The 16,387-nt window shown below is 33.4% G+C and overlaps 1 protein-coding gene across 1 annotated transcript; it reads right to left on the reverse strand.

Annotated features, from left to right (window-relative positions):
- Positions 1 to 548: 548 nt before the first annotated feature.
- LOC120265033 (ARM REPEAT PROTEIN INTERACTING WITH ABF2-like) lies at positions 549 to 16,025 on the reverse strand. The gene is given in 23 exon segments (XM_039272962.1): positions 549 to 980; positions 1,095 to 1,219; positions 1,303 to 1,420; positions 1,499 to 1,563; positions 2,626 to 2,705; positions 2,894 to 2,953; positions 6,216 to 6,359; positions 6,449 to 6,572; positions 6,697 to 6,756; positions 6,856 to 6,924; positions 7,046 to 7,062; positions 7,065 to 7,149; positions 7,151 to 7,173; positions 9,649 to 9,760; positions 9,857 to 9,932; positions 12,624 to 12,718; positions 13,193 to 13,267; positions 13,356 to 13,476; positions 13,561 to 13,676; positions 13,678 to 13,734; positions 14,801 to 14,967; positions 15,118 to 15,346; positions 15,981 to 16,025. Coding segments are annotated over 23 exon segments (2,154 nt in total). The 3' UTR covers positions 549 to 889.
- Between the last annotated feature and the right edge of the window lie 362 nt (positions 16,026 to 16,387).

Genomic DNA, 16,387 nt, shown 5'->3' on the forward strand with positions numbered 1-16,387 from the left:
AAGCAGATGTTAGCTTCATAACGATAACATATTTAGGTCGTATTAGACTCATAATGAAATGTTTGTACTATTGAGCTTTATTAAAAATTAATCAAGCTTTAGCAGACCAACTATAATCTACTTGAACTCAAAAGTTATTTATTTTTTTTACTAATAGTTTTTTGATTTATTAATACCAAATCCCTTAACGTAGATTATTCGTTTCTAAAAAAAACCCAAGTTCAAACTCCACAACTCACAACCCACACAATGTGAACGCACAAATGTTGTCCACGTAAATGCTTATTAAGCTTACTCTACACCTACCCGTTCTTGTCATTCAATTATCGTATTTCATCAAAAAAATAAAAATAAAAATAATTTATTTATCAGCAAAGACTTATAAAGATTATTCTACATCCATATACATCCTGACATGTGATTGTCACATTTCATCAAAATATATGTATGTCATTTATTTATCAGCACACATAATTGGTTATAATTATAACCATATTATAACAGGTATTTTCCTTGACCTTCTATAAGCGGCGCTTTTTGATGCTGACCATAGTAACACGAGTTCCTACTAATCACAGTTGGATTTTGTTAATAGCTTGAGTTTGAACCCTCCAACAAAAGCTGACGCAAAACATAGCAGAAACATCCTAAGTATTTCATTAGTTCTTATAGCTTGCATTTGACATCTGATACAAAGGCAGACTTGCCGACACAAGGATTAGCACCCGAAGGTACGATGAAATTTTAATGTGGTTTCATCCTCAATTCATGTTCACTCAGTTGCCAGTTAATTCAACAGGATTAAAGTAAAAAGAAAGAAACAGCACACTGTACAGCACTCAACAGTCCAGGCATGTCTTCTGCAAGAAAGGATCAGAGCAATGATCATCTATGGCCGGTAAATTCTTGGATTAGATCTCAAAGCTTTGGAGAAGAAATTGCGAATCTCAGGGATTATTCTTTGGGTCAGAGGAGAAGGCCTGCAGAGCAGAAGAAATATATCAAATTAATAAGAAATGACAATGTTTCACTCATATTTTACTGTAAAATCGATAAGTATCTATTTGGTGACTTTTCATGCAATAAAAACCTACCCAGGTTTTTTGTTCAGCTTCTCAAAGTGCTCCAAGATAAATAAGACGCATGTATGCCTCAATGACATGGCATGGAATGACTCAGACAATTCATACATGTTGGCTACATTGTCCAGTGTAACATCCTGAAATTTCAAAGCTAAAATATATGAGAGATTTTATTGAGATGTCCAAATAAATGTAAATGACTTAGAGATTACTAATCTACCTGAGCAATAGAATATTCGCATAGACGTTTAAGACCCTCTAAGAGATACTGGTCAGCCGCTCTGAGGAGATCTTGTGCAATATCCCTTGTCACACTAACTGAACCTGTGTAAATGAACCTAAAAATCGAAGGCAGTAGAATGTAAAAGCCAACATTCAAGAACCCTCATTTAAACATAAACGGCAACTCTATTAACCTCATCATTAACTCAAACACCTCCAACTTTATGTTTGGAATCTCTATATCTCTTGCATCCTTCTCCTGCAACAGGCAAGAAAAAGAAACTCTGTTACACACCGTAAGAACAAGGCTTCAAAATATAAACAAAAAATCACTATATTTACAGATTTATTGGGTGTTCTCTTAGCCAGTATATGCTATGCATCAATTTCCATTTAAACTCCAGAAGATTTGCAATAGCAATCAATGGTTTGAAAGTATGGTTTATCCAGTTCATTAGTTCAATTCAATCAATGGTACAAGTCACAAAGGAATACTATGATAGTGTTAGACAAAGTAAATGTAAATAGGATTTCTTGGGTAAGTTTTAAAGCTGCTGTATATAACATAAGTGGACAATGACACTGGAGGTCCCCTCAGTCATGGCAAATCATTAAAATGAGTTTGAAACACATTTCTTTTCCAATCCTTATCCTGCAAGGAAGATCCCAAAAAGAGAAGAGGTAATATACTAGGATCCTTGATACCTCTTTCTATCTTGCAGAAAGAAAATACATACAAATTCAGGCAACATTTCTTATTCCATTAATCAATATGTTGCAAGGAAAAACCCTAGGGGATTTAGAATGTCTGACCAATCAGTCCAAGTTCGTAGCACGTGAAAAAATTCGATGTCTTGCAATCACAGGCCTGCTACAGTTTTTCACCCAAGAGCATGACTCTTATCAATCAATAAATTCTATACTGAAGATTCATCAGTAACCAAGAATTAGGTGATGAGTCAATAAGTATCATTTGCAACAATACTCCCATAAAATATTCCTCCTTATAATATCCTCCAGAGACTTGAATAGAGAAAAGGATGCTTGGATTGTTTTCAAATTACACAACCATATAATCCAGTGCTTCCAATGCCCAATTCTTCAAAGAGGAAAAATTGGATGCATAATCTGTACACAGAGGAAGTGAACGATGTGCTTGTCTTGAAATATTCACAGGCCCACTTGCTAGAGATTGATTTGTACGTTTCATCTTAAACAGAACTGGTTAGTAGTATTACATCCTACTGCAATTGTTAGCAATGGCCATGAAAATAAAATGATTTTATATGAATCAACAGAAGAATTTATTATTCCTACTTACCCTGTATCCGCCATCAAACATGGCACGAAATGCATCGGAAGAAGCAAGCAAAGCGATTCTGTGCGCATAGAACCGCTTACCTGGAAGGAAAGGGAAAAAAGTTCGTATACAAACCAGATTTAAAGAAGGGTTCTCTTTCCAAGACCTTTCAAACATTTCAACATGCTAACAGAAACAGGCAATACATGTCTTCCTATCAGTACTCTAGGTGATAAACAGTAAACAATACTATATTAACACAAAAGTTTAGAGAATTGTACTAGACAACCTTCAACTAGAAAAGTTACATCAGATAGCGTGGAATTGTTGACATACTGGTCACCCCAGATACACCTGTGTAACAGTAGAATACTTTTGTTAGAAAAACGGAAACTTTCCTAATATTCAAATAAAAATGAATTCAATTTCAGGTTTTTATTTAGAAGACACAAATTCGACCATTCTACTTAACAGGGATCAAAGTTCAACCTATAACCCATATGGAAAAACTGAATTACACCAGTATACATATAACTAAATATAATTCAGTTGGACTATCAAATTATGACCAAGGCAAATGCTGCTCTTTAGAATGAAATACTTCTAGCAATGAAAGAAAAGCATAAAGTACCAACCTATTTGCCTATATAACCATTCAATCATATTGCAGTTCTTCATATATGCAAATAATAAACCACACATAATAATTGAACTTAAATCATCAGTCCACCGTGTTCTTTCTGCTCATTAGTCATTATACTGTTTGGGCCAATGACAATCAGCAAATTTTTTTGTATAATGCTTACTTTATATGATAACAAAAACTTAATCTGGACTATTCTAAGTTTTCATCAATGCTTTTGGTTTGTTCTTCCTACTGCTCATTAGTCATTATGCTGTTTCGACCAATGACAATCAGACAAATGTATAATGCTTACTTTATATGATAAGCAAAAACTTAATCTGGATATTCTAAGTTTCATCCAATGCTTTGGTTTGTTCTTCCTATGATGCTCACAATGCAAAGAACTTGCCTTCCAAGCTTTTATGAATTTAAATAAATCAAAAAAGAACTTCAGTGGAAAGGATTGAAATGGTATATTCAAGGCAATAATAGCGTCCACATCAATTCCACTTGCATAATTTATTGATCAAGAGTAGAACTGGGATCTAATGCTAAAGAAAGCTAAAAATGATTTCAAATCTCTACATGGGTACTGTTTGATAAGCAGAAATTAAGGAAAAGAACACAAAGCGAGTGCAATGTACAATACAAAGAAGTTGTGATGCAGCTGGCGATTGATTACTAGCCACCATGTTTGATGTTTTATAGAGCGAGCACCATATGTGTTCACATTTGATTTGTACTAAGTATAGTACAAAATATTAAAAATTCTTGTGATACACTTTTTATTATCCTATATGTTTGTTTTGCAACAAAAAAAACTTCATAAGAAAATAGATTTTGAACTTTCTCTCATTAATCCAATATTAACATGATTAATATAATTAATAAACTTTTAAATACATAATTATATATATATATTTTTCAAAATATATGCAAAATAATTGCTTACTAAAAATAAACACATTTTTTTATATAATATTTTTATGAGTTCACTAATATATTTGATATTTCCAAGAAAATCATATCTCATGATTCATAGGTAAAGATATAAAAGGATTTTTATTTATTTTTAACAAGATTTTAAATTTAAATTTTTGGATAAAAATATAAAAAGATTTATGTCTATTTTTTATATGATTTAAAATTTCAATTTTTAGATATTGATCACTTTTATTTATCCGATACATATAGATATTACGAATCAAACATCTATTTGAGAAGAAAAAGGCCCTAGAAACTCTAAAATCTTAGAGAGACCTTAAAATCTATAAGAAACGAAAGGGCAAAAAAAAGGAGGAGAAGATGGAGATGGAGACGGAGAAAGAGAAGAGGATCAAGTAAACGGGGAAGGGCGTGTGTTGTGGTACGAAAATTTTATCCACTTATATTCTACTCTAACAACCTCCTCTTGTGTTGTACTCTCAAAACTTCGTGTACCAAACGGGTCCTATGTGGGTATTTGGTTGGAGGTGGAATAAATTGGGTTTGGGTGTCTAAAGTTTGAATTTGTTTTAAAGAAAAATCTCTCGTGTACTTAATTAATTTTAAAACACACTCTCTGATGATTAGATTTTTTTTCTAATTACTAAGTGATGTTTATTAATAGCTAATGATTTTTAAATATTAATAAGTGATAATATTTATAAACATAATTAGATCTTGTAAAAAAGTTATAGCTATTCGGAGTTATTCCAAAGGTAGAATTTGGTTGGAGGAAGAGGAATAAGTTCGGTCAAACTAGTTTATACCAACCTATTCCCTCAACCAAACACTATCGGGGATGTTTGGTTGGTGAATTACTCACATCCTGCAACCAAAGCACCCCCAAAGTTGTCCCACCAACCCTTTTTTAAGATTTTAATTATTTAAATAAATGCATTTATTAATTAATGTTTTTAAAATGTTAATATTAATGAATTTGTTATTAATTACAAAGTAATTTTTACTCTTAGCATATTTAATTTTGATTCGGCATTAGTTTAGTCAAAATGTGGTCCGCTCATATAAAAGTTTCCTTTGCAAACCAATTTTGCAAAAGATTCCTTTGGACACACCTTTTCACTCACTAACCAAACACCAACATGTCTGTTACATCTTTTAAAAAAAAATGTATAATCAGATTTTCTTACAGACAAGATATTGGTTAGAATGATTGGCATCTGTACGTCCTTCACATTTCCTACATTCACAACTAGAAGTTCTTTGTTTCGCATGGTTTTGAAATTTTTATCATGCATCCTAGAGATTGCCAGCATTTTTATGTCTAACCATAGAGCCTTCAAATTTTTTATGTTTGAGACTTGAATCTTACCTTACAAGGAATCTATACATCTGAGATTTAGCCTGCCATCACTTATCCAAAGGGTAGGCCCAATCCTCAAAGATGCTTGTGATCTTGTTTTAAGTCTTTTATACTACTAAGTTCAGCTAACTCTGTGAAGGGATGACAATATAACCAAATTCTAGAGCTTAGTCAAAAAATAGCGCAAATGCCGGAAAGTACTCTGAACAATCATAAATAAGAACAGTTACAATAGCAAGGTCATAACTTTTACTCCATTTAGACTTGAAAATCCAGTTGACTTCAAAATCAAATAGACTCTGTGACTAGGTAAAGAATAGATTGAAATTTTGAAATTACTAAATAAGACCAAGCAAGGCTCCACATATCCTATTTAAGTATCAACTTCCCTTAGAATTGAATTATAGACCCACAATTAGCTAATTGAGAAGACAAGAACTAACAGCAAATTAAGTAAAGAGAAGAAAATTGCACTCTTCAGCTCCAGATGACAATTGATAGACTATATCAAACTAAATGCGCTAGAGAATAGAATATTAATGACCAAGATTTATAAAGTAAATTTGTACTACATAAGACGGATCCCTTACAAGACAACTTACATCACATTAATCCATATAAGCAGTTCTGTCAAGAAATAATTAAAATTGACAAAACATAATTGGTTTTTCCCATTAAATCATACCTGTGGTGTTGGCGAAGGTGGGGCTGCATCCATGGGAGAGAGAGTAATGGCCTTGTTAGCCAATTTATATAGTGCTGCAGCACCATCTAGTTGCTGTTTCAAATTAGTAGACCCAAGAAGACCAAGTAGCAACTCAAGCCCTACACGCACAAAATGTCATGGAATCATTCTAAGTCTAGCTTCAATTATATGGTGGATAACAAACACAACAAGTGAAAACCAACACTACCATTGTTATCAAGAAAAATAGACTTTTGATCATCAGGTAAACAAAGGTGAGCAAGAGCCAAGGCAACACGTCTTTGAATGGCTTTCTCTCCTACACGCATCAAATATAGTAAATGCTTCAGTACCTGAAAACCAGAAAGAAAGCTAGCAGTCAAAAAATCTAATCAATGCAAGATAGTTGAAAATATACTTTTTGCTGATCAGATGAGTCATTTCAACAAAGAAGGTGACTCGACAAAGTGTACTCACACGACCACGAATCTTTTCCTCCAATCTTTTCAATGTCTTCGCCACACAATCCTTCGTTGCCTATGTTTCAATTCTAAAGAGTTAAGAAACTTCAACAAACTATAATGCAGAATTCTGATGCAGCAAAGACAAGTTATCGCAATTAAATGCTCTAGAAACCTGGACAATGAACTCCCCCTCTTGTAATTTCTGAATACCTCCCACCTTTATAAAATCCGAGATGTTATCCTACATATGAAGCACATAAAACATTTAAAATACAGCCTAAAATTCAAGTGCAAAATCAGAACTCAATGGTTTACAAACCAAAAGGCAATTTTATGGACAACGGTTGACAAGGTAAGTTTACCTCATTGTCTGCCAATACCATAGAGAAACAAATGCAGCATTATGCTGTAGGGAACCATTCTTTGAGTCAAGTAGCTTTAGCAAAGGCACCAGACCTCCATTATAAAGCAATACCAGCTTGGTTGTGAGGAATCCTACCCAAAGCAAATACAGTAGCTAATAATGATAATAATCATAACTGAAGCAACAATAGGAGGCAAAATCATTTGCTTCATTAAGGTAATACATACAAAGAAACAACAGAGATAATCTCTAAGGATTATCTTCCTTTAAAAAGTGACTAACAATTGTCAGGGGATCATAAAATTAGAGAACAGAGATCATCAAACAGCTGCATGACAATAAGGCACTCTGGAATAATTAATAAAAGCAAGAGCTTTAGAACTTCTATCAAGTTTTGGGGTTACAGGCACATCATTACCCTTCCTTGTCAGCCTCTGAAAAACCATCTCTCTTTCATTCCTCTCTACCCTTATGTGTCAATTATGAACACTTTTTTTGTTTCTTTTTTATGTATATGGGACTACAGAACCCTCAAAACAGTCCACTTATGCATTTAGGAGAGTTTTTGTTGTTTTAAACTTAAATACCAGAATGCTTTTCTAAGGACTATCATGTATCTGATTTCAACCATTTGATAAGATTTTAAAGTCTCTGCTTGGGACACCTTCGGGTACAGCTCATTATGTCTTTAAATTATGAACTCTTGTCAGGAAATCTTGTCAGGAAATGACTCCTATTGATTATGACTCTGAAGCAGTGTTTGTTTACACATTAATTGAACAGCCAAATTTGGACTTGTTATTTGAACTAAAAGTTCACATATGTTTGGCTCAGTGCTCCAAATTATTACCATTTCAATTATTGAAATTCATACATGAATTTTAGCTTGACCTTCAATTCCAACATATGCTCAAATACACTTGTCTTCTACATTATGTGACACTTGTACTCTCAGGTGATATTGACAAATCAAAGTATGTGATGGGCATCCTTTGGTTTAAAAATTGATCTTCCATTAGTTTCAGTCAATCAGACATTGTACACAATTCTAACCTTAGTTTGAGATATAGGCCCTGAAATTTGGATGCGATGCCTAACAGAAATTAGAGATCCACACAGTTACGCAATTTTTAGACCTCAACTGGCACATAAATGAGCATAAACTTGACACTAATCAATACTGGCTGTCCTGCTATAACCTTTAGTCAATCTCCACTTGCTATTTGATTTTGAATCCGTATTCATACAGTTGATTGAGTATAATACCCTTTCTTTTTCGAGATCTAGCTCCTACTAACAGCATGGTGTTTCAGGATCTAAAACAACTCCAGTTCATGTAATCAAGCCATTGTTCCTTAAAAATGTTTTACCACTAAAGAATGAATATCATCAAAAATAAAGAAGCATTTCAATTTTTTTCTTTTTTTAATTGATACAGTTAACACCTATCACAAAACATTTTTTCAAATCTTAATCAAATCCCTCATCATCACCAACAGTTATATTCCCATAATTAACTTTAGAACATATAAATTATGGCCTAAAGAAGTTTTAACAAAAATTCAACTATTACTTTCAGACAATATAGGAGACTCATGCTGCATGATTGCGTCAATCATGGTCATTGAAATTGGTTTTAAAATGGAAATATTACTAGTTATCAACCTTAATATGCAATGATATTGGCATTGCAAAAATAGGCTAACAGTTACAATTTTACAATCAGTCCATAGGATAAGACTATAAGGAAGACTAATTTCTCTAGTTTTCATGAAAAACTCAGTTACCCTGATTGTAAAATCACATCCATCCTGTTATAATTCTTAGGAAGGACCTCCTGAATATGCCTGATTGATTCGCTTGCCAATAAGAAATTTTCATTTGGGTTCAGGTGCATAGCAATGAAAGGACCTCTAAGACAACTGTTAAACACTATAAGCATGGTTGTTTGCATGCTTACTACTATTGTCTACAAGAACCAACCTGATGGCTCGTCTTGTCATTGGATTGTTACGCCTAACGCCAAACAAGAACACAATTCTTTAACTCACAAACTTTAGTATAGATACTGTTAAATAAATTAGAACTACCAAAACTTCTGATGTAACATTTATTATATCAATAATCATTGCTTCAGTCAGTTATGTTATGCCATGTATATAGAAAATCAGGTGACACAAAATAGTTAGTGCCGCAAGAGGTTGCTCCCCAGTTACACCAAGCAGCATTGTCTAATTATAGTATTTCAATGTACCTTCAATATCTGTGTTGGCATGATTAAAATATCTAGAATAATTTCAAAAATTTTTATGAGCTGGAACAAATTTATTATTTCAAACCCTAAATAAGTGTCATTCACTATAGCCCAGGTCATGATATACGTTTAATATGACTTAATGTTCTTCTGTTGTAAATTTAAGTTGGACTACATGATTTTTTAAAAAATAAAAATAAAAATAAAAAATAAAAATCAATTTTGTCATGCAAGGCTTTAAGAAAATGTTTGCCTTTCACCTCTAGTCATCAGAACAAAAAATAGAAATTACCGCCTTCTATAAGAATCTCCAAATTTTCTAAAATAAGAATGATATGAGGCAAATCTAACCTGAGCCAATCTTCCAAGAGCAAAGGCAGACATCTCTTTAAGTTGTATATCCGGAGACTGAAGCATCTCAATTAGAGGTCGGACCGCACCTCTCTGCACAATGTGAACCTGCAGAAGGAAGCAAACTCTCATATTATTAAACAATGAATAATTAATTAGTGAAATTAAGTGTTAATAGGCAAAGAGTTATAAATAGGAAAAGACCTTGCAATCCGAATCAGTCGCCGCGAACTGCCCTAATAACAAAGCTGCCTCCCTTTGACTTTCTGAACAGCAGGAGCTGCACACAAAAACAATACATATCAAGAAAAGTTACCTATCAAGCATCAGAAAATAATTCATATTTTACTATAGCCTAGGCCCCCCCACCCCCCGCGCGCATGTCCAAACTGAACAGAATATTCGCACATCTGTACAGGATTATAAGTTAGAAAGCCTCCCACTAATGCATTTTCATGTTCAGTGATCAACTACCTATACCTTAAATTTGATTGGTTCAAGAGCGCACTCTTACCAACAAGCTGTTACTAACCATTGCACATAACCTTGATAATGTGGTGGTTAAACCATTAACAGATGCAAAGACAATACCATTTTTATTACCAACATTAACTGATTACAAATTGGTTAATTCTGCCAGTTCAAAATTTGTACAACCAAATAAGTTGGGTTTTCTCAAAAACTGAATCTGAGTTGATGGAGTTCCAGATCAGCCAAACCCACAGTCATGCTTTAAAATTAAGGCTAAATTACTTGGCAGAATATAGAGAGAGGGAGAGAGAGAGAGAGAGAGAGCATGTTCAATGAATTGCTCTCAAATTATCAAATAGATTGAACTCCATGAGGTGTATTGACTTTTAAGAAGCTAAGGAATGTGTTGATTTTCTTACAGTCCAGTCCAGCAAAATGGTGCTTACCAAATGAGAATGGAATGATTACCACACACACACACACACACACAAAGGAGGATATATCTTCCATGAATTCTCAAGTAGTAGTCCTGTATACAGCTTATGTAAGAAAGAGCAGGTCATTTTCCAATTATAACCATACCGTTGGTTTAAAACTATAATTCAAGAAGATTTTTTATTGAAATGGGTCATGAATTATCAAGTATAATCCAATATGATCATTTATATCTTGTATATAATTTCTCAACCATGAAATACTGCTGACAAAAGCTTATAAGAAAAGTACATGGCGCAAGCTGCTTCTCTAACCTTGTAATTATTGTATTCTTCCCTGTCCCTACTAGTGGAAAGGATGGATTTTATTCCACTCTGGTATGACCATAAATCTAAACTTTTATGAATGATAAAAGAGTATATCTTTGAGTTACCATAATATGGATCACAACTTACCGAATTTAATTCACTACAACGTAAAATGTAACTTACACCAATCAAAGTGATGCAGTATCTGCTAGCCAATCAAACCTAAAGAATCTAAGCAATCACACTTAGAAGAGAAAGCAATCACCCCTTGAAATAAAGCAATGACTAAAAACTGATAACGATTCTTTGACTGATTTTCTTAGAAGACCCATCTCTCTTTTCATAGAGATTTGAGTTATCTAAGCAAAGTTCAACCCTAAATAGGAGAAAGACTTAATTTAAAATAAAAAACTTACCTAGGCTTCTAAACTTATCGATAAACCCAACTTGTAATAAAAATTCAAAAACAAAAACCACATGTTATATAAGCCAAAATTTGAAATTATCTAACTATTAACACCTAATCACATGATCTTTATTTTTTAAACAATTTTTCATCCTACTTAATAATAGCAGCCCATGTTCTGTGTCACAAAGACATTGAACTTACAAAAGCTACTGCATTAGATTTTGAGATATGTTTCAACAGAACATACAATAAAAAATGACAGAAACATTGGAATCAAAAACAGCTGGTCCAAGCAATGCTCACCACAGTGAAAGCATGAATTGATTGAATTATTGGAGTCATTGGAACAACGTGAAGAACCACTAAATAGGAAATGCTAAACCCCCAAAGGTGAAAAGGAATGAATATCACAAGGATAAAATTCGATGATGGTTTGTGAATCAATTAGCGAGTTATAGAAGCCAGCATAATTGATGAATATAGATTAACAATTGCACAATCCCATCAACAGATCCAAGCAAATACCCTTAGCATGTCGCGGTAGAAACGAATAGAGTTGACCATTGTCCATGCAAGTCAAAGTATAAAAAGAAAAGCCAGCATAGTTGATCATTTCAACAGAAAAAATTGTCATGACAAAAACCCAGATCAAGTTCTTTCTTTTCTTTTTTAAACATTCTATGTTTCAGCTGCTGTTGATTCCGACTCATGCCTTCCAAAAGCATATATCAAAACATTGGTCAAATGGCAGGTATATTGCAGCAAGGAGTTGAAACAAAGGCATATGAATACTAAAAATCAAAGTTCTGAACAGAAAAAGGATCAATCATCCAGAAAAGAAGTTCAGCACTGAGTTTTCAATGCACAAACAAGAAAAATGCCATTTTCTGAAAGAACACACAGAATTTTTTTAATATCAATTGCAAAAACTGAGAAGAAGCTTAACACTGCTTTAATTTTAGGTAATTTCACCAGAAAAAAAAATAAGAAAAAGAAAAGCACATGACAGCCTTGTTTAATAAGTATTTAGGCTTAAGCAGATGCCAATATGGTCAATTATGGTTCATTTAGCCTAAGCTATTTTAGACAACTAAACAAAACCAATCTTGGATAAAAACTATTCACCAAGACCAGCAGCATGGTTAAAAAATATTCCAAAATGACACAGGCTCAAACAAAATATTTATTCAGTCATCACCATCCACAAAAACAAAATATACAAACAGTGTAGCTACAGATAGAAAGAGAAGCTGAGAACAAAGGAGATAATAGACCAAATAAAATCATGGACAAGTATATTGGAACAAAAATTTATTAGTAAAACTTCAAATTTAACAAAGAACAATACCTAAGCAATCCTATAACAGGTTGTAAAGCTCCTGCAAGAAGAACTTCTTTCTTAATGCTTGGAGATGAGTGGACAAGATTCCCAATCACACCCACCTAACAAGTCAATTAGAAAATACTTGATAAGTTAGAAGAAAAGAATTGAATGCTGTATGATGAATGAACATAAATAATCCCAGCATTACTCACAGATATAAGGGTTATAGGGTTAATATGCTTACCTCAATTAAATTGGATAAATTAGGGTGAGTCTATTAATATGTATTATTTACACCTCGCATGATTACGCTAGAACTTTGAAGAAAAGTTAAACCAGATTCTCCATAAAATATTAGACTGATAGATCCTTGATTTTAATAATAAAGAACATAACAATGTGATGAAATTAGAGATGTGAGGATTGTTGATGTGACTGTCTGGTGAGTTTTACTAGCACCTATGATGTGATAATCATGATTAAATCACTCTAAAAATTTAGTATGCACTTTATTATCCCAGCATATTGGTGCGATGACAAAATTAAACTTTTTGAAACAAGTTCACCTCAATGTACTCATAACCTAAACTTACTGCCTCATAGTGAATAGCAGCATCCTCAGATCTGAGCATGAGGATCAAGGTGGGAAGAGCATTAAATTCCACTATCTGTAAAATTTAGAACAAAAGCAAATCAAGTGTAAACTTAAGCACAAAAATATATTAAATAGTGAATCTTAATGATAAGCATGACCACCTGGCTCTTGTTTTCATCATTTTTAAATGCCAATGTACGTAAGGCCCCTGCAGCAGCTCTCTGTACCTTGACATCTGTAAACTCTAGTAACTCAACAAGGGGCGGAATTCCACCCTCAATCCTGAATAATTAGATTCAAAAGCATCAAAAAATAGAACTTCAGCTAGAATATACAATAGTAAATAAGAACGGCAGGAAAACCAACCTGACAAAGCTCTTGATATTGCTATTCTCATGAGCAAGGTTGGTTATCGCATCAGCAGCCCTTCGAATAACACTATTTACTGAGCGAGAGATAGAACCCTTCTTATGCCTTCCTAAAGAGACTTACAAGAAGAGGTAAAGCACCAGCGTCAACTATGAGCTGTTGATGTTCAGGCTGTAGAACAAAAATGAGACAAAGGATTAAAGCAAAATGATCATTAAATACTTTCTCCAGAATAGTATACTTCAAGAACAAAGGAATCAACCACTACCTCAGATTGATCACAACATTATTTACAAGAAATAGAACATACCGACAATATGGTATCAATAATAATGACACCAAGAAATTCTCATATCTCTCATGCTATTCAAAGCAACATGAAATTTTTTTAAAAAATATGAGCCTATCACTTGAAATATGCTGATCGCACATAGAATTTTGGGGTGCAACATGCACTGGCCATATATTTTGATAACAAATACCAAAGAAATGAGAAAAGAAAAGGTAAAGAAAGTGTATAGAGCCAATTTGTCTGGTGAATACAACTCAAAACTGAAAATGAGAGTACCACCTGTTAAAAACCACAACAAATAAACAGGTAGCATAAACAATAGACTCAAACTTTCAATTCGGACTAGAGAGTTAAATCAATTGAAGACACTTTTATATACAAGAAGATACCATTAGTTCCAGTTAAGGAGTACTATGAGTAAATTGCACAAAATTGCTGAAAAGTAATCCAAGCCACTGAAAACAGCAAAACCAAAACCTTAGATTGACCTGCAAGGTTCTTATTAGACCAAATTTCATAATTATTTCTCATTATTTAAATTACTTTTGACAGGCTACGAAATTATCTAGCAGGTAAACGCTTCTTCCAGTCCCAGGGCTTCATTTTATCATAATTCTTGATTAGCAAGATGACTCTTCCTTTTAAATATCATTCCAAATCACTTATCAATGCATAATTATCATTTTAGGTGGTCTAATACAAATATTTCACTATCAAAAAATTCCCATCAATTTCTTTTTTTACCTCAATACACAAATCTAATGGTAGAACTTTAAAATTTCAAAAGTGGGAATATAACTTTCATTTGTTTGCTAAATCTCATCACTCATCAAGATAGCACAAAATTCAGACAATAAAAGAAAGAAAGAAAGAAAGAAGAAATCAAATAACCAGTCTTTCAATCTCCACATTAAAGTAATTACCCAAAAAGATTAGGTTTATGACCTTGACTGCAAGAAGCCCAAGAGCAAAAGCGCTCCCTTTCTCAACCTCATGTTCGAAAGGCCGCTGTTCAGCCGCACTACCGTCCCTAATCAGAGGCGGCGGCTCTTGCAGGTGCTTCACAAGCGCCGGTACTGCTCCACCATCTACAATAACATTAACAACCTCCTCTGCAAGGCAACGGCAGAACAAATCAGGGAAGAACAACACCAAAATATGAGAAAAGAACCAGAAAGAAGGGTATGAGCAGAGGATCCAAGAAGCGAAAGGTTCCAAATCCAAAGAAATCGACAAAACAGAGACATGGGAAGCGTAGGTACCGTTCTTGGCAAGCTCAGCTAGGACATGGGTGGCGCGCTTGGCGGCAGCGCGATCAGAGTCCCTCCATGAGAAGGTCCTCTCAAGAACCTCGACCTGTGCCCTTACCTCACGATCTAGGGCTTGCTGCGAGGGCTGGCAACGGATCTCCCCATCTCCTCCGTCTTCTTCCTCCTCCACCGCTGCTGTTGAGGCACCGACAGTTGGGTCTTCTAGCTTTTCTCTTCTGCCCTTTCCTCAGTGGTGCCATGGAACCTTGGTGCTGTTGCTCCTCCTCCATGGATGAGGAGCTTGAAGAGGGGAAGGAGGAAGGCCTCTCTCTCTCTCTCTCTCTCTCTCTCTCTCTCCCTCTAAATTTCAGGCGATAAGAAAGAAAGTGAGAGGGAGCAAACAGCTGATCAGCTGTAAAAAGTGAATCAATGTGTCTTAATATAATCTTATTTAAATATTTTTTTAATAATATAAATGAAAAATTAAGATATTTACAATCTTGAAAAATATAAAAAAATGCAGATGTGTACATAATCGGGTGATTTTTGAAATTACTCTCTGGGCTTTTTTTATTATCTCTTCTGGTTAATTAAAATCTCACATATAATTTTACAAAATTTTATAAAAAAATTAGTTATCTTTTCAAAATTAGCTCTAATTTACATTTTCATATTTTTCTCTTGAAAAAATTAAATATAATATTGAAAGTAATTTTGGAAAATAAAAAAATAAATAATTCTTGATGTTAAAAATGACTAATAAAAAATAACATAGATTTATGACAAATAAAAAAACGGAGGGAGTAAATGAGGTTTTTTTTAAAATATTACAAAAAAAAATATTTATTAAATTACGCATGTTTGAAATTATTTACCAAAATACGCACCAGGTTGGTGGAAAACGGTAAAATTTTCCCCATTTTCAGCTTTTTTTTATTTTTTTATTTTAAAATATAGAAAACAGGAGAGTTTCTCCCGTTTTAATTAAAAAATTATGAAAACTGGAGAAACTCTCCCGTTTTCAAAATTTTTTAAATTTTTTTAATAAATAAAAATGAAAACGGGAGTGTAACTCCCGTTTTCCTTTTTTTGTTATTTTAAAAAAGCCTCAAACGGATAATGCTCTCATTGGTTGCTTTTAACTTTTTAAAATATTCTTCACTCTTGGCTTCTTCACCAATGCTTTTATTAAAAAGTAAAAAAACAACATTGAGTAATAGGCACTCTAGTAACGGATATAAATTTATCCGTGAAATTATTTTATTATTATTTTTTTCTTATA

This window comes from Dioscorea cayenensis, chromosome 7, assembly GCF_009730915.1.
Source record: "Dioscorea cayenensis subsp. rotundata cultivar TDr96_F1 chromosome 7, TDr96_F1_v2_PseudoChromosome.rev07_lg8_w22 25.fasta, whole genome shotgun sequence".
In the NCBI taxonomy this organism is placed as follows: domain Eukaryota; kingdom Viridiplantae; phylum Streptophyta; class Magnoliopsida; order Dioscoreales; family Dioscoreaceae; genus Dioscorea; species Dioscorea cayenensis.